This window comes from Chiloscyllium plagiosum, chromosome 4 (genome assembly GCF_004010195.1).
Source record: "Chiloscyllium plagiosum isolate BGI_BamShark_2017 chromosome 4, ASM401019v2, whole genome shotgun sequence".
NCBI lineage: Eukaryota > Metazoa > Chordata > Chondrichthyes > Orectolobiformes > Hemiscylliidae > Chiloscyllium > Chiloscyllium plagiosum.
This window is the reverse complement of record NC_057713.1, coordinates 135,906,924-135,928,252: the sequence shown is the minus strand read 5'-3', so window position 1 is coordinate 135,928,252 and position 21,329 is coordinate 135,906,924. Positions and strand designations below refer to the sequence as shown.

At 42.8% G+C, this 21,329-nt stretch overlaps 1 protein-coding gene across 1 annotated transcript in view; it reads left to right on the top strand.

Annotated features, from left to right (window-relative positions):
- Positions 1-21,329, top strand: part of chd7 (chromodomain helicase DNA binding protein 7) — a 356,622-nt gene that overhangs the window by 272,132 nt on the left and 63,161 nt on the right. Inside the window, exons 22-24 of the mRNA XM_043689312.1 lie at positions 5,445-5,644; positions 10,810-10,969; positions 11,702-11,791. Coding sequence (XP_043545247.1) covers positions 5,445-5,644; positions 10,810-10,969; positions 11,702-11,791 — 450 coding nt within the window. The remainder of the gene's footprint in view (positions 1-5,444; positions 5,645-10,809; positions 10,970-11,701; positions 11,792-21,329) is intronic.

The window sequence follows — 21,329 nt, the reverse complement described above, 5'->3', positions numbered from 1 at the left end:
AGAAACTTGGGTGTTCGTGCTACGTTCCCCTGAGAATCCATCACCCCCTACATTTTCCAAAGCAGCATACCTGTTTGAAATGGGTATATCCACAAAAGACTCCTGCACTAGCTGCCTACCTCTCTTACCTTTACTGGAGTTAACCCATCTGTGTGACTGTATCTGAGACTTTCCTCTCCTCCTATAACTGCCATCCATCACACACTGGGTTGCTGTTACAAATTCCTCATCACTTCTATCTGACTCTCCAACCGATCCACTCGATCTGATCAGATTCTCATCCAACAGCATTTATGGCAGATATAATCCGCAGTAACCCTTAAACTCTCTTTAAACTCCCACATCTGACAAGAAGTACAGATCACTGCAAAGGCCATTTTTGCTCCTTCACAATCTACAGACCCAGGAAATAACACCGTCTAATTCCTCTACAAACACTGCCCCAGGTTAATTAATAGCTATGACTTATATTTTAAGTTTATCTCCAAAAACATAATCAAGAAAGAATCCACCATACTGACTACTGCAGCCTTTCTCTTGGACAGACTTAAAACAACAATTAACTTACCTGATTCTGTGCTGTGAAATTCACCCAACAGTTCCTCCAAGATTAGTTATGAATTTCACTGTTTGTTAATTTTCCCAGATGCACTCCGATGTCCAACGATACACAAATTCAAACAGCAAAGGCGGTAACTGTGCAGGTTTTTCTTCTCTCTCTCTCTCTCTCCTGCACTGTCCTCACCATGTGTTTCCTTTGTCTACTCTTCTCCCTTTTAAACTGCTGTTGTGTTGACTTTCTTTTCCAAAGTTCCAAAACAATGCAACAGCATATAAAACAGTAATTGCTGCTCCTGGAATTCGAGGAAATCACCTCCAACACTTAAAATACCTCAAAAAAAGGAGCAGCTCTTCCAGCCAGAAATGTTTCCCGTCCTCCATCTTGGATTACCCAGAATCCTCTGTCATTTCCTATGGTGATGTCATTTCCTGTTCTTTTTCTCAGGGGTGGTAAGTGGGCTCCAAGTCATGTGTTTGTTGATAAACACATTGACTTCGACCCCATTTACCACCCCCTCAGAAAAAGAACATATAAATAGAGAGCAGGAAACATCAGTGCTTCATCCAGAGACTCGCTGAAGATGTTACCTAGTATGGTGACGAAACGTCAGAGAATGAGCCTTTCAGCTCAACAAACTTACATCCAGAACCTTTTAGGATAACAAATATTCCGAGGCACTTTACAGAAGCAGAATGGACAACCGACACCTGGAGAATTTGAGTCTTCTGGTTGCAATCTCTAAAACAGAGGTGTTAAGGTTTTTCAGATTACAAAATGGTAAGTGGGTGGGGGGTGGATAGAGTCTGAACCAGACCCAATGACAAATTGGAGCAGGAAGAATGAGGTAATTCAAGAGAGTATCAATTGCAGATTGTTCCCCCAGCTCTGTTGAATAAATGGGGATAGAACTAGTCTCATGTGACTGAACAATGATTAAGAAATGAATGGTGAGGTTAAAGAGTGTCAAAAACTGCCAAAACGTCCAGATAAACATGGTGAGGATAGCTCATCTTTGTCATAGTCACGTAGCATACCTAACTAAATTTCAGTAATTTAGCAATTGCAGGGAAGAGGCATTGAGAAGGTCCTGATTAGGAGGGGATTTTACGGAGTGTTCCAGGATGTTTTAGAAGTACTTTGAAAAGGTGAAGGAGGTTGGTGACGGAGTGGTTGTTTTCATGGTAGGAAGGGTTGGTTTCTCAGAAGATGGTGATGGCAGTAGGTTTTGAAAGCAGGAGAACCACTGATAATATCAACCAATATGGAAGCCAGGGAGTATGTACGTTAGGAAAGTTTCTTGGAAAGAGGGACCAGGGAGCAGGATGTAGGGCTCATGGACCAGGAGAGAAATTAGACAATGATGCAAGATCAGGGTTAAAGCAGGTGGCAATCTTACAGAATGCTTGCCTCATGGCTCGGTGAAGAGAGGACTGCAGCAGAGGCAGTTGAATGAATACATTGATGTTTGTGACAAAAATGTCCTGCAAAGTGATGAGGACAGAAGACAAAGATTCAAGAGGTATACAAGATGATGAGAGGCATAGATAGAGTCGATAGCCAGAGACTATTTCCCAGGGCAGAAATGACTAACACGAGGGATCATAGTTTTAAGCTGGTTGGAGGAAAGTATAGAGGGGATGTCAGAGGCAGGTTCTTTACACAGAGAGTTGTGAGAGCATGGAATGCGTTGCCAGCAGCAGTTGTGGAAGCAAGGTCATTGGGGACATTTACGAGACTACTGGACATGCATATGGTCACAGAAATTTGAGGGTGCATACATGAGGATCAGTGGTCTGCACAACATCGTGGGTTGAAGGGCCTGTTCTGTGCTGTACTGTTCTATGTTCTATTCAAGAAAATGGTTTAAAACAGAGAACTGAACTCCAGGCTTCCATTTGCATTCCATATTTCAGATGCAGTTTCAGCAGCCAGAGCGTTTTAATGTTGTGCAACAAATCTGTTGGTGAATGCCTAAACTAATCTGACCATTTCAGTTCCTTAACTCTTAGGCACAGACTTAAGGTTGAAATGAGGGCCCTACCAAGAGAAGCTAGGCGAAAGTGAGGACTGCAGGTGGGTACTGCAGATTAGAGTCAAGATTAGACTGGTGCTGGAAAAGCACAGCAGGTCAGGCAGCATCTGAGGAGCAGGAAAATCGATGTTTTGGGCAGGAGCCCTGACGAAACATCAGTTTTCCTGTTCCTCGGATACTGCCCGACCTGCTGTGCTTTTCCAGCACCACTCTAGCCTTACCAAGCTGTCTGTGTGCTTTTTTCTTCAACAGTTTTAGTGAGGAATAGGGTTGTGATGGCAGAGGTAAGGATATGTGAAGTCCATAGCTGCAGAAATGTCACAGTGAAGAAAGAGTCAAGAGTGTGGTGCTGGTAAAGTACAGCAGGTCAGCTGAAGAAAGAGGAGAAAGTGAGGGCTGCAGATGCTGGAGATCAGAGCTGAAAATGTGTTGCTGGAAAAGCACAGCAGGTCAGGCAGCATCCTGAAGAAGGGCTTATGCCCGAAACGTCGATTCTCCTGTTCCTTGGATGCTGCCTGAGCTGCTGCGCTTTTCCAGCAACACATTTTCAGCAGCTGAAGAAAGAGTCAAGAACTGCTCAGTTGAGAGTTTTTGTAAATGCAAATGTAACTGATGTCCCATCTGATTTATGTTTGCTGTGCATGGCTTGCTTGTTGCAATGCACTGCCCCCTTCAAAATTGTGCACGTGCACACCTCTTGTACGATCATTGCTTGTGTGGAGCCTTTTGGTTCCCAGCACTAGGCTTTTCTTGATTGCTGCAAGGCTATGCAGCTAAAGGAAGCCTTGATCATAAACAAATTGGGAAAACATTTTTTCCAGGGGTGCAAACAGAATGAAGTGGGATTCCGAGAATGTTTATGCCGTTTTTGGGTTGGGGGGGGGAAGGGGTAGATGTTAGTGTGTGTGTGTGTGTTAATGATGGTCTTCACACAGTGGGAGTAGTGAGGCCAAGAGAAGTGGAAAGATAAGTAGAGGGTGTGAATCTGGATTGGAAAGAGGTAGGTGTGTAACATACTGGAGGGGCAGGATGATGCAATTAGCGGGATTGTGGTCATGTGGGAAAGCTGAGTTAATGGTGCATCAAATGATGGGTTGAATGAAATAGTGAGAAGCTACATGCCTCCCTACTGGGACTTGACCTGCAATGCATCAATTAAGGTTGTGATGGGTAGTGCTGTTGAGTGAATTAGAGCATCAAGGAGGCAGTAAGGGGATGTAGAAAGGATTAATGATCAGTCAGAGGATTAGGGGGATCCCAAAGACGCTCAATAATGAGAGGTGAGTATTGTGGTCTCTGGTTTGCACCAGCTTCTCTCCCCAGTTTTTGGCATGCGCCTATACAGTCACATTGAAAGAGCTACCATAACACACACACCTTTGATTTCAATTCCAAATGGATCTCGTGCCAAATGTTTTGTGCATCTGCCACAAACATGCAACATCAATCACAGAGCGTCAATTTCATTCAAGCATTGGCACTAGCTCAATCCCATCTTGCAATTGAGGGCACTTAGTATGCTGCATTGAAAACATCCCAGGATTTGTTGGGAACTTGTTCGTGGAACAGGATATGTAACTTCTGTTTTATATTATCAATATTGCCATCTTTAAACTGCAACAATTTTGTGAGGTGAAAAATCACACAACACCAGGTTATAGTCCAACAGGTTTATTTGGACGCACTAGCTTTCAGAGCACTAGCTCCGAAAGCTAGCACTTCCAAATAAACCTGCTGGACTATAACCTGGTGTTGTGTGGTTTTTAATTTTGTATACCCCAGTCCAACACCGACATCTCCAAATCATTGCAATTTTGTGATCCTTCTTATTGTTTATATGTGTACATTAAAAGCAAGGAACTTTCTGCACAGTAGTACACTTACAGCAATATAACATACCCACAACTAACACATTTACAACATTATTGATGTTTGGCCCAATTTAAACATAATTATTGCACTGATGGTTTCAACTGGTGCTAGTCTGTTTCTTTTAATTACTGAAATTTGGCATATATTTTGGACAGTAATTTAATAAATCATAGAGAAATGAAACAAGATAACCATTCAGTTAAAATCAACTTCCCACTAATCCAACCTTTTAAAGACACAGACAAAGAGAATTGCTTTCTCTTAAGGGATTGTTAGTGGGATTCTGTTCCCCAGAAGGTCGTGGAGACTGAGTCTTTAAATTTATTCAAGGCTGATTTTTGGTAAACAAGGCAGTCTAGGCTAATGGGTGTGGAGATGAGACCTCTACCAGATCAAGCATGATCTTATTGAATGGCAGAGCAGGTTTGGATAGCCTTTTAGTCATTTTGAGTTGGTCGTGTACATTGGGGTTTCCTTACTGTGTGTATGAATCAACACTACAGGCCAGTACAAAGGGAACATTGTATTGTCAGTTGTTAAAGCAAGACCCCAAGCAGCACAACTGTATGTTTTTTTTAAAAAAGATCATGTACTATTTGAAACAGTTTTCCCTCCCCATTCCATTTCTCCCCTGTCCCATCCCATCTCTCTTTATGCTTTCCCTTGATTTCTCATGCTGTCTCTCTATTTCTTCCTTCCCATTTGCCTCAGTCTCCAAATCCACTCACCTTCCTCACTTGTTCAGTCTTGATCTTCTCCCAAACCCCTCTTCTTCCTCCCACCCTTTTTACACTTGTACCGTTTCCTTTTCCCTTCTATCTGGCTTTCTCTTTCAAAATTGCTGCCTTCTGAGCAAAGTGGGTCTTGATTTCTGATTATATGTAGAAGCCGCATATTGACTTTTAAAGACTTTAGAATTAGAATTATGTTTTTACAGAAGTTTACTTGACTAAAGCTTTCATTGCTTATTCTCTTCAGTTGGGGCCGATGGAGTGATATACTGTCACATGGGCGTTTTAAACGACAGTTGACAGAACATGATGTGGAGACCATCTGTCGCACTATCCTTGTATACTGCTTGAACCATTACAGAGGAGATGAAAAGATCAAAGGTTTTATCTGGGATCTAATTACTCCTACTGAGGATGGACAGACGCGAGCTCTGCAAAATCACTCTGGTAATTTTGGATTCTTTCTTAACCATGTCATATTCGCATGTAAAGGAAAAATGGCATGCAATTTTGTCGATGTTCTAAAACAATGAAAATACTAGACTGAATGTACAAGTGGTTGGAAGCTTTAAGTCCCGGTTGGATGTGAACGATAGGAAATATCACTTTGGCAATTTCAACACAGACAATATAATAGTACAGAAGTTCAGCATTGTGGAAAAACAAGCTGGCAAAACTTCTCACTCCAACCAGGACAATTGCAAGAATATCCAATTTCAAAGGGGTTAACAATTTATATTGCATGGGGCAAGTGTGTTCATTGGTTGGCAAGTAGACTAGTTAGTCAAGACATTGCCACACCAAGTACATCAGAGAAGAGTTAACCCCAAACCTCTTAAGTTTGGAAAAGGCAAGTTGATTTTGTTTGACCAAAGCATTGCCATTTGAGCTGCACCAAGAAATAGTTGTCCTCAGTGTTTTGTCCTCCGTGAATGGTACACTGCCTAAACTTTCTGTTTACAGAGGACAGGGCCCTGCAAGTCAACATATGCAGCTACTAACACACTTCTGCCAAGACTTGCAACAAATTGAAGATTTTCAGTCAAGTTCACATTAAATATGGGGTTTGTTGTGGTTCTGTTCGCTGAGCTGGGAATTTGTGTTGCAGACGTTTTGTCCCCTGTCTGGGTGGCATCCTCAGTGCTTGGGAGCCTCCTGTGAAGCGCTTCCGTGATCTTTCCTCCAGCATTTGTAGTGGTTTGAATCTGCCGCTTTCGGTTGTCAGTTCCAGCTGTCCGCTGCAATGGTCGGTATACTGGGTCCAGGTCGATGTGCTTATTGATTGAATTTGTGGATGAGTGCCATGCCTCACCAATACGAAGGACCCGATACCCAGCATGAGCAAAACCAATGTCGTGTACAGAATCCCATGCAAGGACTGCACAAAATACTGCATAGGACAAACAGGAAGACAGCGAACGATCTACATCGATGAACACCAACTAGCCACGAAACGACACGACCAGCTATCCTTAGTAGCCACACACTCAGATGACAAGCAACATTAATTCGACTAGGACAACACTACTGTTATAGGACAAGCCAAACCGAGAACAGCCAGGCAATTCCTAGAGGCATGGCACTCATCCACAGATTCAATCAATAAGCACATTGACCTGGACCCAATATACCGACCACTGCAGCGGACAGCTGGAACTGACAACTGGAAGCGGCAGATTCAAACCACTACAAATGCCGGAGGAAAGATCACAGAAGCGCTTCACAGGAGGCTCCCAAGCACTGAGGATGTCACCTAGACAGGGGACAAAACATCTGCAATACAAATTCCCAGCTCGACAAACAGAACCACAACAACCAGCACCCGAGCTACAAATCTTCTCACAGACTTTGTAAATATGGGGGTCTTATGGTCCAGTCGTCATGTCACTACCTCTGAACCAGAAGATCCAGATTTAAGTCCCACCTGATGATGACGTGTTGCACAGCATGTCCAAACAGGCTGGTAAAAATGACTCTACTTGTAAAGTGCTGACTTTGTCTCAAGCCCTAGGCCTACAATCAGGTGGCAACCATTTGAGACAATTGTACTTGTTTGTTGCTAAGAAGGCATACAGTGTTTTAGCTTTTATTAACAGAGGGATCGAGTTCCGGAACCATGAGGTTATGCTGCAGCTGTACAAAACTCTGGTGCGGCCGCACTTGGAGTATTGTGTATAGTTCTGGTCACCGCATTATAAGAAGGATTTGGAAGCTTTGGAAAGGCTGAGGGACTTGAGGCTGTTTTCGTTAGAGAGAAGAAGGTTGAGAGGTGACTTAATAGAGACATTCAAGATAATCAGAGGGTTAGATAGGGTGGACAGGGAGAGCCTTTTTCCAAGTATGGTGACGGCGATCACGAGGGGCATAGCTTTAAATTGAGGGGTGATAGATGTCAGAGGTAGTTTCTTTACTCAGAGTAGGAAGGGTATGGTATGCTTTGTCTGCAACGGTAGTAGATTCGCCAACTTTAAGTACATTTAAGTCATCATTGGACAAGCGTATGGACGTACATGGAATAGTGTAGGTTAGATGGGCTTCAGATTGGTATGACAGGTTGGCGCAACATCAAGGGCCTGTGCTGCGCTGTAATGTTCTATATGTTTTAAAATTAAGTGGCTTGATAAGATAGATGTAAAAAAAACCCACTCCAAATAGAGGGTACATAAATAAGATTGATACAAATCAATCCAGTAAAAGAAATATCAGTGAAACTTTATTCATCTAGAGCACTTAGTTCACTTTTGGCCACTGAACCTCAGGGAATATTCTGAAGAAGGGTCATTTGACCCAAAACGTTAACTCTGATTTCTCTCCAGAGATGCTGCCTGACCTGCTGAGCTTTTCCAGCTGTTTCTGGTTCTGATTTACAGCATCCACCGTTCTTTCAGTTTTTACTCAGGAAATACTTATTGATCTAGGAGGAGGGTGGAACATGATTTCATCAGAATTATGCCAGGATCCTGAAAGGGTTAAACTATGAAGTGCATAAAATTGGTTTGTAATCTCTTGTGTTTCGAAAATTGAGCTCTTAAGCTATTTAAGGGGTTCAAGAAATATTGGGGCGGAAGAAACAATGGTTTTCATTCCCAAAACTCCCCTTTACTAGCTACTAGCCACCAGCAGTAACCTGAGACTAAACCAGATTTCACAGCCGTGGTGTTATCGTTATGCTGGGAGGTGAACTTCTGACTATGCATGCAGTGCCACAAAGTCGGCCTATATTGTCGAACATTGTCTGACTCTATTCTGCCTGAACACAACTGTTGCTGAAACTATCATCAAACTTTTATCACCTCCCAGACATGACTATTCTAATACACTCCTGAACAATTTCCTTAAACAAAGGTCACCAACTCCTGTATATATTCCAGGAGATGTTGGTTAACTGATGTTATGAAATCATGGCAGTGTTGTCTAAGTGAATCTATTGTGGGAGGGAAAGATTGGGAGGCTGCATGAGTGGGAGTTTAATGACCAAAGCCCCAGATACCTGCTTGAATCACAGTCAGGTGACAGCTCTTTTATTGAACTTACCAAGCTCTGACCCAATCTTCCCGTTTGGTCACTGCCGCGTACACTACCAGAAGAATGATCCTCTCAAGCTCACAAGCGTTGACAAGAAGTCACCCATTCCAGATATTGGTCATGTAAACCTTCTCCGAAATTCATTCACTGCATTTAGAATCCTCCTTTAAATAATGATGCCAGTGCTGTTCATAGCACTCCAGATGTGGTCACACCAATGCCTGTATGACTGAAGCAGTATCTCCCTATTTGTGCATTCAGTTTCTCTCTCAATAAATAATAACATTCTATCAGCCTTCCTTGTTACTTCCTGTACCTGCATACTAACCTTTCCTGATTCATGAACCAGGACATTCTGATCCCTGAAAACCAACATGCTGCTTGAACAGGAGTCAAAGCAGGTCTGCAAGTACAAGGTAATAGGGGAACAGGGCTTGGCTGTGCAGTAGGGACTTTTGGCTGAGCTCAACTTATGGAGGGTGAAAAATCGGAGAGCAGCCAGGAGTGCATTGAGATAGTCATGTCTCGAGGTAACGAAGGCATGGAAGAGGCTTTTGGAGCCATGCACTAAAATGGTAATGTTGAGTGATACTACAAACGTGGAAAAAGACAATATTGGTGCAGTTGTGGGATTTGAAACTCATTCCAGGATCAAATATGATCTAAGGTTATGAATGGATTGATTTAATCTCTGCCTGGTACCAGGGCAAGGAGTTGAGTCTGTATCTACAGTAAGTTTGCATTCTTTGTACATATGATTTTGGTGATAAATCCCTACAGTTTGACACTTTACTTGAAATCATGGTACTTAAATACTGTGCCTGTACATGTGTTACCTCTGTTGTGACAGTTACAGTTCCATTTCAGTCTTTCCCTCTGAGATTGTGCTGTTATTAAAATAATTGGTTGTCTGGTCCCATTTCTCATTCCAAACTATGTTTCAATTTCATTTAGTTATTTTCATTAAAAATTTGTTTATATGGTGGCCTGCTTTAATTTAAATTTGTTTCCTTAGTTTTTTTTCTCTCTAAGGCCTGTTCCACAGCCCTGCCAAAACCCCTAGGCTCCTTTGCATGCGGGGGCATTCTCCTGTTCTCGTGTGGGGCTGTTGCTTCTCACTGTGATCTGAGGTTACCTTCATTGCTGCCATTTCTGTTTCTTTTCACTGGGCTGGTTGCCTAGGAACAAAGGCTGGCAAGGAAATTGTAATATTTTCTCAGGTAATATCCTTCCTGGAATGGTTCAGGTGCCATAACAATCAAATAAAACACAACTGCTGATGCTGAAGATCAGTAATACAGAAAGAAATTGCTGGAGAAACTCAGCAAGTCTGGTGGCATCTATGGACAGAAAGCAGAGTTAATGTTTTGAGTCCAATGATCGTTCTTCAGAATTGATTGTAGTGAGAAAAATGTGGTATGTATGCAGAAGGAGGGGCGGGGTGAAGGACTAAGCACATAGGTGGAGACAGAGCCCAGAGTGTGTGTTCAGGTATCATTTGTTTTACAGTTAGGCATAATGGGAGGGTAGGGGTAGAGCAAATGGAAAATGGGGGACTGTAGGAAATTAAAGGCATAGTTTGAGAACAAATTGAGAGACATCAAGGTTGAAATAACAAGTAGACAAAATGTAGAGTAAGAGATGCCTTGAGAATCCTACCCGAAAGGACAGAAATCAGTAGAAGGAGACACAGCTGAAAAACAAAGGGGTAAAGAAAACCTGAGAAGTCAACAGGACAGAGCTGAAGCTCAGTGCAGTGATCGAGGCAAACTGATCTCAAAGGTATAGGTATAAAGGAGTGACACAACGATCATAAACATTATGGCAGACCTGTGTATGTGCTGATGGAGCAAAAGGTTGGAACAAGAAACAGAATGATAAAGAAATGAAGATCACAGGGAGAGCATTGGAGATTAATCAGGAGATTCATCTGTTCCATAAAGCACTAAAGATCAAAATATGATTTTGATTTATGTTGCTGGAGTTTGAAAACTTATTGCTTGTGCAATACTCAATTAAAGGTTGTTGGACTTGGTGGTGTTGATTTTCAGTGATAAATGTTGTTTATATCTTTACTTAATCAATAGGTTTGTCTGCACCAGTGCCTAGAGGAAGGAAAGGAAAGAAAGTTAAAAGTCAGTCCACTTTACCAATGATGAAAAATGCAGATTGGCTAGTAAACTGCAACCCTGATATCTTGCTGCATGATGATGGCTACAAGAAACATCTGAAACACCATTGCAACAAGTGAGTGGAATCACTGCCTCGTTTTAGATTTTGCAAACAGAATAAATATCAGTTGAAGTAAGAAGCTCAGAAAATCCTATTTGTTTTATTCTAAACTCTGTTCGAGGTATTTTGCTTGTATTTGTGTCCAGTTCATATCTATTTATGATTAGCATTTAAAAAGCTTCTTTGAGTTTAGAAAACATTAAGTTTCTGCTTGAAAGCCCTCCTTTTCAATAAAAGGTATAAAATAGGTCATTGTTTGTAGTGAACCACTCGAAATTAGATTTTGCATATCTGTCTTTTTCAGCTACTAATGTAGCTGCTCATTATTCTAAACATAAAGCTGCTTCAGAAGATAGTAAGCAACAGCTGAGGAAATTGCATGAGATAATGGAGCAGAACGCCTACTGCAAGCCATCTGCTCACTTGTTTACAAACTTACTTGAACACTTCAGAAGCACTGGCAACGTACACGTTAAACTTCGCAAACTGAATTAGGCATTACTGAATGAAATGTGTCTGGGCTGCACTGCACTGTGCTCAGTATGCTGAAAGTGGTTGCCAAGCATGGCTGTTGAAAGCCAGCAGAAAGCACCACACAGAGGTGATTATATGCCACCATCTGTCATGCTTCAAACCTACCATACAGCATAGCTAATCAGCCTTGGCAGAATGATGGATGAACAGAAGCAGCTGCCAAAAGCTAGTGTTGGCAAACAGTACTAATGTTAAAACTTTCTTCCTCTACAGAGTCCTGCTGCGGGTACGGATGCTGTATTATTTGAAGCAGGAAGTGATAGGAGATGTAGCAGAAAAGATATTTGATGGTGCAGATGCAAGGTCAGTGCAGTTTCTTTAGTGTGGCTACATAAATTATTAGAAAATCATTCTATAGAAAGTTAAAGTATTTTTCTGTCATTTGGTTTTATTGAAAATGATTTCCTAATATTTACAAATAAACAGTTTGATTTGAATCTGGTAACCTATTCAGCTTGAAGGCTAAACAATTAAACTTCTGCTAAATAAAGCTGATAGATAAACTCAATTTTCCTTAAGATATTTTCTAGATGTCACAATTAACAACTGTACAAAGTTTATTCTGGTACATACAATTTGATTAATTTATAATAAGAGTTTTTAAAACTCATAAGAAAAGTGAAGGTAGTGCAAAGTAACAGCATCTTGAGTGAGAAACAATAGATCTTTTGTTTTAAAAATGCCAAGCTTCTGTTGAGATTCTGCTCAGTCTTGTTATTGTCTGGAGTTTGAACTGTTTAAGCTTGTAAAGGAAATATGCAGGTAATCCGTATCTAGAGTTGTTCAAATGTTCTTCCAATCTCTGAAGTGAGTGAAGAATTAATGGATCAGTGGGATCATTTTTAATGCAGTACTTGAGTGCAGCTCAATATCACTCCTCTTGGCCTGTCTTAGAAATGCATGCCATTTGACCACCTTCCATGTTGTGTTTCATCGCTGATTTCATCTTTATAAATTTGAAGTATAATACTTGGCAAATACATCCTATTTGGTCTGAACTTCTGCACAAGTATTGTCCAAATTCTATCTCTCAGATTTTGCATCACAGTAAAATACACGAATGTTGGTAACAGAGTGGGATATTACCTCCGAAAATATTTTGGTTCCTAATTGTATTTATCAAGGCTATTGATCTTTTTTTTTTCCAAGTTTTGCACTACATAGACATCACAGTAAAATACACGAATGTTGGTAACAGAGTGGGATATTACCCTCGAAAATATTTTGGTTCCTAATTGTATTTATCAAGGCTATTGATCTTTTTTTTTTCCAAGTTTTGCACTACATAGATGTAATGCAGCAACACATATTTTAATTTCTGAATGTTTGAGCTGTTTGTGAGCTGAATCTTTATTTTACAAATCCCTAAGTGTGATTAAATTAAATTATGTGGTGCTTTTGCCTATAAACAAACATTTTTATGTAAGGCTGATGTGTTATAAAATTATCAGTGTTTATTCTACAAATCTGTACTGGATAGGCTAGAGATATCGAACTCAGACCCAGGACTAGTGAATAAGTCCAGTGGATCTTGTTCTCAAATATTGGTTTATTCTCATTGCCTGTCAGATTGTAATCAATACTTGAACATAATTAGGCAAAGTTATTTGGGATTGAATAGCTTCGATTTTGTTTTATTCTAGTGTAGAATCCAATATGTTTTTTTAAAAAAAAATTGGAGCAAACAAATTATATAACAGTCAAGAGTGTGGTGTTGGAAAAGCACAGCAGGTCAGATAGCATCTGAAGAGCAAAAAAATCGATATTTCAGGCAAATATCCTTTATCAGGAATGAGACTAGGTGCCTTAGGGGCAGAGAGATAAATGGGAGGGGGATGGGGCTGGGGGAACTCGCTGAAAGTGCAGTAGGTGGATGGAGTAAGGGGTAATGGTGATAGGTCGGAGAGGAGGGTGGAGTGGATTTGTGGAAAGGAAGATGGACAGGTCATGAGGATGGTGCTCAGCTGGAAGGTTGGAACTGGGATAATGTATGGGGAAGGGGAAATTGATGCCATGGGGTTATGGGGTCCCAAGGTTGAAGATGAGGCATTCTTCCTCCAGGCATTGGGTGGTAAGCGAGTGGCGATGGAGGAGGCCCAGGACCTGCATGTCCTTGGCGGAGTGGGAGGAGGAGTTGAAGTGTTCTGCCAAGCGGCGATGGGGTTGATTGGTGCGGGTGGCCTGGAGATGTTCGTTGAAGCGCTCTGTGAGTAGGTGTCCAGTCTCCCCAATGTAGAGGGACCAGTGTATACAATAAATGACGTGTGGAAGTGCAGCTGAAACTTTGGATGTGGAAAGCTCCTTTGGGGCCTTGGGTGGAGGTGAGGGGGGTAGGGTGGGAAGTGTGGACGCAGGTTTTACAGTTTGTGGTGGTAGGGGGGAGGGGCTGGGAGGGGAGGGTGGGTTGTTCGGGTGCGTGGATGTGACAACATAATTGCGGAGGGAATGGTCTTTACAGAAAGCAGATGGGATGGGAAGGAAATATCACCTTGGTGGTGAGGTCCATTTGTAGGTGGCAGAAATGGAGGCGGATGATGCGATATGTATAGAGGTTGATGGGGTGGAAAGTGAAGACCAGGTGGGTTTTGTCCTTGTTGCGTTTGGAGGGGTGGAATTTGAGGGGAGGTGCAGGAAGTAGATTAGATGCGCTGGAGGGCACCATCAACCACATGAAGGGAAAATTACAATCTTTTAAAAGAGGAGGCCATTGGGTGTGTTCTGTGATGGAACTGGTTCCCCTGGGAACAGACGTGGTGGAGGAATTGGGAATAAGGGATAGCGTTTTTACAGGAGGAAGGGTGGGAGGAGGCGTAATCCAGGTAGCTATGGGACTCAGTGGATTTGTAGTATTGAGTCGGTACGGTAGATGGAGATGGAGAGGTCCAGGAAGGGGAGGGAAGTGTCTGAGATGGTCCAGGTGAATTTAAGGTTGGGGTTGGAGATGTTGGTGAAGTTGTTGAACTGTTCAACCTCCTCGTGGGAGCACAAGGTGGCACCGATGCAGTCATCAGTGTAGCTGAGGGAAAGGTGAGAAGTGGTGCCAGTGTAACTACGAAAGATTCAGGATGCCACCCACACCCTCGACCTCCTCCAATGCTTCAGTTTTCCTGGCTCCAAACACCTCATCTTCACCATGGACATCCAGTCCCTCTATACCTCCATCCACCATGACCAGGGTCTCCAAGCCTTCCGTTGTTTCCTCTTCCGACCTCCCCACCTGTACCCTTCCACTGACACTCTTATTCGTTTGGCTGAACTGGTCCTCACCCTCAACAATTTCTCCTTTGAATCCTCCCACTTTCTCCAGATGAAATGGGTAGCCCTGGGCACCTGCAAGGAGCCCAGCTATGCTAGTCTTTGTCCATCTTCCGGAGTTACACCGATACCGCTCCCCACCTTTTCCTCCACTACATTGATGACTGCATCGGCGCCAGCTTGTGTTCCCATGAGGAAGTTGAATAGTTCATCAACTTCAACACATTCCACCCCAACCTTAAATTCACTTGGACCATCTCAGACACCTCCCTCCCATTCCTGGACCTCTCCATCTCTGTCAACGGTGACCAACTTAACACTGACATTTTCTATAAACCCACCGACTCCCACCCTGTTTCCTGTAAAAATGCTATCCCTTATTCTCAATTCCTCCACCTCTGCTGCATCTGCTCCCAGGAGGACCAGTTCCACTACAGAACTCACAGATGGCCTCCTTCTTTAAAGACCTCAATTTCCCCTCCAGCACATCTCATCGACTTCCCACACTTCTGCTGTTGAACCCCACCCCTCCAACCACAACAAGGACAGAACCTCCCCTCACGGTCCTCACCTTCCACCTCACCAACTAATATATACATCACATCATCCTCCACCATTTCTGCCACCTACAAACGGACCCCACCATCAGCGATATATTTCCCTCCCACGGAGCCTTCCACATCCATCAAAGTTTCACCTGCACTTTCACACGTCATTTATTGTATCCGTTGCAGTCTCCTCTACCTTGGGACCCTTCAACCCCATGGCATCAATGTGGATTTCACCAGTTTCCTCATTTTCCCCTCTCTTTCTCTCACACACACACACAGTTCCAAGACCGCCCTCATGACTTGTCCAGCTTCCTTTCCACCTATCAGCTCCACGCTCCCCTCTGACCTATCATCATTACACCCACCTCCATCCACCTAATGCATTCTCAGCTTTCTTTCACCGCCCCAGCCCCATCTCCCTCCCATTTATCTCTCCAGCGCCAAGGATCCCAGCCGCATTCCTAATGAAGGGCTTTTGGTGGAAACATTGATTTTCCTGCTCCTCGGATGCTGCCTGACCAGCTGTGCTTTTCCAGCATCACACTCTCGATTCTAATCTCCAGGATCTACAGTCCTCACTTTTGCCTTATTTATATAACAGGCTACTGAACATCTTAAAGCACTTTAAAACCCATGCAGAACATTTTTATTTTAAAAGAAAGTCTTGATTTTGTCTCTTTTTAGCAATGTTTAAATTCTGTACTACCAAGCATTCAGAGTACTTTTTGAAATTTAGTCACTGTTGTAATGTAGTCATCATGTCAGTACTTTGGGAGCTTCCATAATCAATAATATGTTAGTGGCAATATAGCATGTTTTTAATGATGTTGATTGTTCAGGCTGTAATATAGCTGGAAGCCAGCTTGGCTTTTTGCTTGTATGCCATAAAGGAAGACTGGTAGGCAACCTAATCTCTTTCCTATATTTAAAGAGAAAGATAGGCTAAGTCCAAGTTGTAGACCAAGTAGTTTAATGACGGTGGCAGAAAAGAAAATTAATTCTTCACTCCATTATGTAGTAAAAGCTCAAAACTGAATTTTAATAAATAATCAAGATGGATGTCAAAAGGGAAAGACATGCTTAACTAAACCCAAAATGTTTAGAATTCTTTGAAGAAGTGTCATTAAGGTCAGGTAAGCTTATAGCAATAAATATAATACTTTTGGCTGTCAGAAGATATTCAATAAGGTGCTATTTATTAAGTATGTTTCTGAGGTGAGACAAATAGCAAAATGCATGACACCTGATGATAACTTTGAGATTGTGTGAGCTTTGCAAAAGACGTTCACAAACATTGCTGGTGCAGCTGATACTCAACATTTACAGAAATGATTTGAAATCATAAATAACATTCCAAAATGTATTATCAAAAGCAGCAGCTTGTATTTATGTAGAACATTTATATTGTAATTATATTTCAAGGAGCTTTATGGTGGTATTATAAAGCACTGAAATGCTGTCCGTTGGGCTGGATGTCGACCAGACATTTTGCCAATGAGGAAGCCTTGCAGTTATAAGTCACCGTTCTCAAATGTCTCCGAGCACTTCACAGCCTGTCAAGCACTTTTGAAGTGTATTCACTGAGGACCCTTAAAGGAGTTAAGTGTGTTGGAAGTGCTTCAGGAGTTCCAGTCCTTGTGCTGTGGCAGCTGAAGGTATGGCAACTAAAGTTGGAACCACTTGAAGTCAGAAGAAAGTGAGGATTACAGATGCTGGGGATCAGAGTTGAAAAGTGTGGCATTGGAAAAGCACAGCAGGTCACGCATCATCCGAGGAGCAGGAGAGTTGGTGTTACGGGCATATAAGCCCTTCATCAGGAATGTGATGAAGGGCTTTGCCCAAACTTTCAACTGTCCTGCTCCTTGGATGCTGCCTGACCAACGCCACACTTTTTGACCACTTGTTCAGAAATCAGAATTAGAAGAGTGCAAATATTTGATGATTGTAGAAGGGGTCACATGAAATGTAAGGGCTGAGGTTGTGGAGAGAATTTAAAGACAATTAATTTTTTTTAAATAAGAGTTGCTGACCCAGGATGCATAGGTTTAGGGTGAGAGGGGAAAAGTTTAAAAGGGATCGAAGGAGCAACTTTTTCATAGAGGGTGGTGCGTGTATGGAATGAACTGCCAGAGGAGGTGGTGGAGGCTAGTACAATTACAGCATTTAAAAGATATCTGGATGGGTAAATGAACAGGAAGGGTTTTGAGGGATGTGGGCCAAATGCTGGCAAATGGGACTAGATTATGATTCGGAGATGCCGGTGTTGGACTGGGGTGTACAAAGTTAAAAATCACACAACACCAGGTAATAGTCCAACAGATTTAATTTGGAAGCAGACTAGCTTTCGGAGCGACACTCCTTCATCAGGTGATTGTGGAGGGCTCGATCGTAACACAGAATTTATGGCAAAAGTTTGCAGTGTGACCTAACTGAAATTATACATTGAAGAATTGATTGTCTGTTAAGCCTTTCATCTGTTAGAATACAGTGATAGTTTCACTTCTTTCATGTGTAAATCACAAAACCCTTTTTTTAAAAGTTGCATTCTCGGGTTAGCTGTTAACAATGGTGATAGCTAGACAATGTGTTGAAGGTGTTAGCCCCCTGTGTTCTCTGTCTATGACCTGATGTTTAGATTGATTCCAATCTAAAAAGTGAGATAACAGAGTTTTACATTGATTCATGCAGTTTTTGAGCTCAGAGTTCTATATGAATGTGTGGGGTTTTTGAGCAAAGTGCAATGTAACTCTGCAAGTACAAAAACATTCACCACACAAAATATGTGTGCATGTGGGTCGGTGTGTGTGTGTGTGTGTCTGTGTGTGTGTGTGTGTGGTAAGTGCAGCGTATCTTAAGTCTGTGAGGGGGAGTGGGTGTGCGCGCCTGTGTGTGTGTGTGTAGTGCAATGGAGATCACCTGTAATGTGACATGAACCCAAGGTCCCGGTTGAGACCCTCCCTTTGGTTACCGAACTTAGCTATCAGCCTCTGCTCAGCCACTTTCCTCTGCTGCCTGTCCCGAAGTCCACCTTGGAGGATGGTCACCCGAAGGTCCGAGGCTGAATGTCCTGGACCACTGAAGTGTTCCCCAACTGGGAGGGAACCCTCCTGTCTGTTGATTGTTGTGCGGTGCCCATTCATCCGTTGTCGTAGCCTTTGCTCGGTTTCCGAAATTGTTGATTAAAATACATTGATCACTAAACTAATGTATTCAATTGCACCACTTTGTCCTTAATGTTGTCCTGTGTATGAAAGTGTTTTAGAAACATTATTTGTTTCAATGATGATTAAATTAGCTCCCAAAGAATTCGAAAGAAAAGCCATTGGTAGTCTTCACAATGTTTTATGGTTTTGAGCACATTGAAAAAATAAAATCTAACTGTTTATTCCATATCTCTGTAGATAATTTATGTATTTTAGCAAAGAATTGCTTAATTGGTAAACCATATTCCAACAACATGGTTTAAATTTCTCAAAAAGATTTTCAAGATTGGATAAGATATACTGGACTGAATTTTAGCAGTAATGGGCTGTGTAATTTTTATTGTGTTTCATGGAGGATTTTTCTCTTGAGTTCTAGCCATCATCCCAAACTCAGTTTATTAACTAGGTATCATACCCCTGTCATGCCCTGCTTGTTATTGCTAGCCCAAAGCTCCCACTCGAAGTTCCTGCAGAGAGAAGAAATCTTGTTCGAACCTGTGCATAAAAATGTTGGCATATTGGGTGCAAATTTGGTCCCCATGGCTGTTCTGTGTGTCTGGATGAAGAACTGGTTGTCAAAGGTGAAGACGTTATGATCGAGGATAAAGCGGATGAGTTGTAGGATGGTGTTTGGAGACTGGCAGTTGTTGGTGTTGAGTATTGAGGCTGTTGCTGCGATGCCATCATTGTGGGGAATGCTGGTGTAGAGTGCGGAAACGTCCATTGTGACGAGGAATGTTCCCGGCTCTACTGGTTCATGGGTGCTGAGTTTCTGTAAGAAATCCGTAGTGTCGCGACAGAAGCTGGAGATCCCCTGTACAATAGATTTCAAGATGCCTTCCACATAGCCAGAGAGATTCTCACATAGGGTCCCATTTCCCGACACGATGGGACGTCCCGGTGTGTTGGCTTTGTGTACCTTTGGAAGGCAGTAGAAGTCGCCGACGCAAGAAGTAAGTGGGATGAGGGCGCGTAGGGAGCTCTGAAGGACTGGATCCAAAGTTCTGATCAGTGTGTTTAATTCTCGGGTATGTTCTTTGGTCGGATCAGCTGGTAGTTCCCTGTAGTGTTCCTGGTTGTTCAGTTGTCGGTACACTTCCTTGCAGTAATCTGTTCTATTCTGAATGACAACGGCTGCCCTGGGCTTGACATGTATGCTCAAACTGTCAGGAAATATATAAATGCCAGATTCATCAGCCGTACCCATAAGGTAGAGCAAAACATCACCCGTTCCCAACGCAATGCCATCCAGGCTCTCAAAACCAATCACAACATTGTCATCAAAGCAGCAGATAAAGGAGGAGCCGTTGTCATTCAGAATAGAATAGGTTACTGCAAGGAAGTGTAACTGAACAACCAGGAACACTACAAGCAACTACCAGCTGATCCGACCAAAGAACACACCCGAGAATTAAACACACTGGTCAGAACTTTGGATCCAGTCCTTCAGAGTTCCCTACGTGCCCTCATCCCACGTACTTCTCATGTAGGCGACTTCTACTGCCTTCCAAAGGTACACAAAGCCAACACACCGGGACGTCTCATCGTATCGGGAAATGGGACCCTATGTGAGAATCTCTCTGGCTATGTGGAAGGCATCTTGAAAATCTCCAGCTTCTGTCGCGACACTATGGTTTTCTTACATAAACTCAGCACCCATGAACCAGTCGAACCGGGAACATTCCTCGTCACAATGGACGTTTCCACACTCTACACCAGCATTCCCCACAATGATGGCATCGCAGCAACTGCCTCAATACTCAACACCAACAACTGCCAGTCTCCAAACACCATCCTACAACTCATCCGCTTTATCCTCGATCATAACGTCTTCACCTTTGACAACCAATTCTTCATCCAGACACACGGAACAGCCATGGGGACCAACTTTGCACCCAAATATGCCAACATTTTTATGCACAGGTTCGAACAAGATTTCTTCTCTATGCAGGATCTCCAACCAACATTGTACATTCACCTTTGACAACCAATTCTTCATCCAGACACACGGAACAGCCATGGGGACCAACTTTGCACCAAATATGCCAACATTTTATGCACAGGTTCGAACAAGATTTCTTCTCTATGCAGGATCTCCAACCGACATTGTACACCAGGTACATTGATGACATTTTCTTCCTCTGGACCCATGGCGAGGAGTCACTGATAAAACTACACAGTGACATCAACAAGTTTCATCCCACCATCAAACTCACCATGGACTACTCTCGACTGTCTGTCTCATTCTTGGACACGTGCGTCGCCATCAAGGACGGACACCTCAGCACCACACTCTACCTCAAACCCACAGGCAACTTCACAATGCTGCACTTCTCCAGCTTCCACCCAAAACATATTAAAACAGCCATTCCCTATGGACAAGCCCTACGCATACACCGGATCTGCTCAGATGAGGAGGAACGTGACAGACACCTGGAAGTACTCCGGGATGCCCTCACAAGAACGGGGTACGATGCTCAACTCATCGACCGCCAGTTCCGACATGCCACAGCAAGGAACCGTAATGACCTCCTCAGGAGACAGTCATGGGCTGCAACTGACAGGGTACCTTTCGTTGTTCAGTACTTCCCAGGGGCTGAAAAATTACATCATGTTCTTCGTGACCTGCAACATATTGTCAGTGAGGATGAGCACCTCACCAAGACCTTCCCCACACCTCCACTACTTGCCTTTAAACAACCGCCAAACCTCAAACAGATCATTGTTCGTAGCAAACTGCCCGGCTCTCTGGACAACTCCACACAACCCTGTCACGGTGGACGCTGCAAAACGTGTCAGATTGTGGACATAGATACCACCATTACACATGGG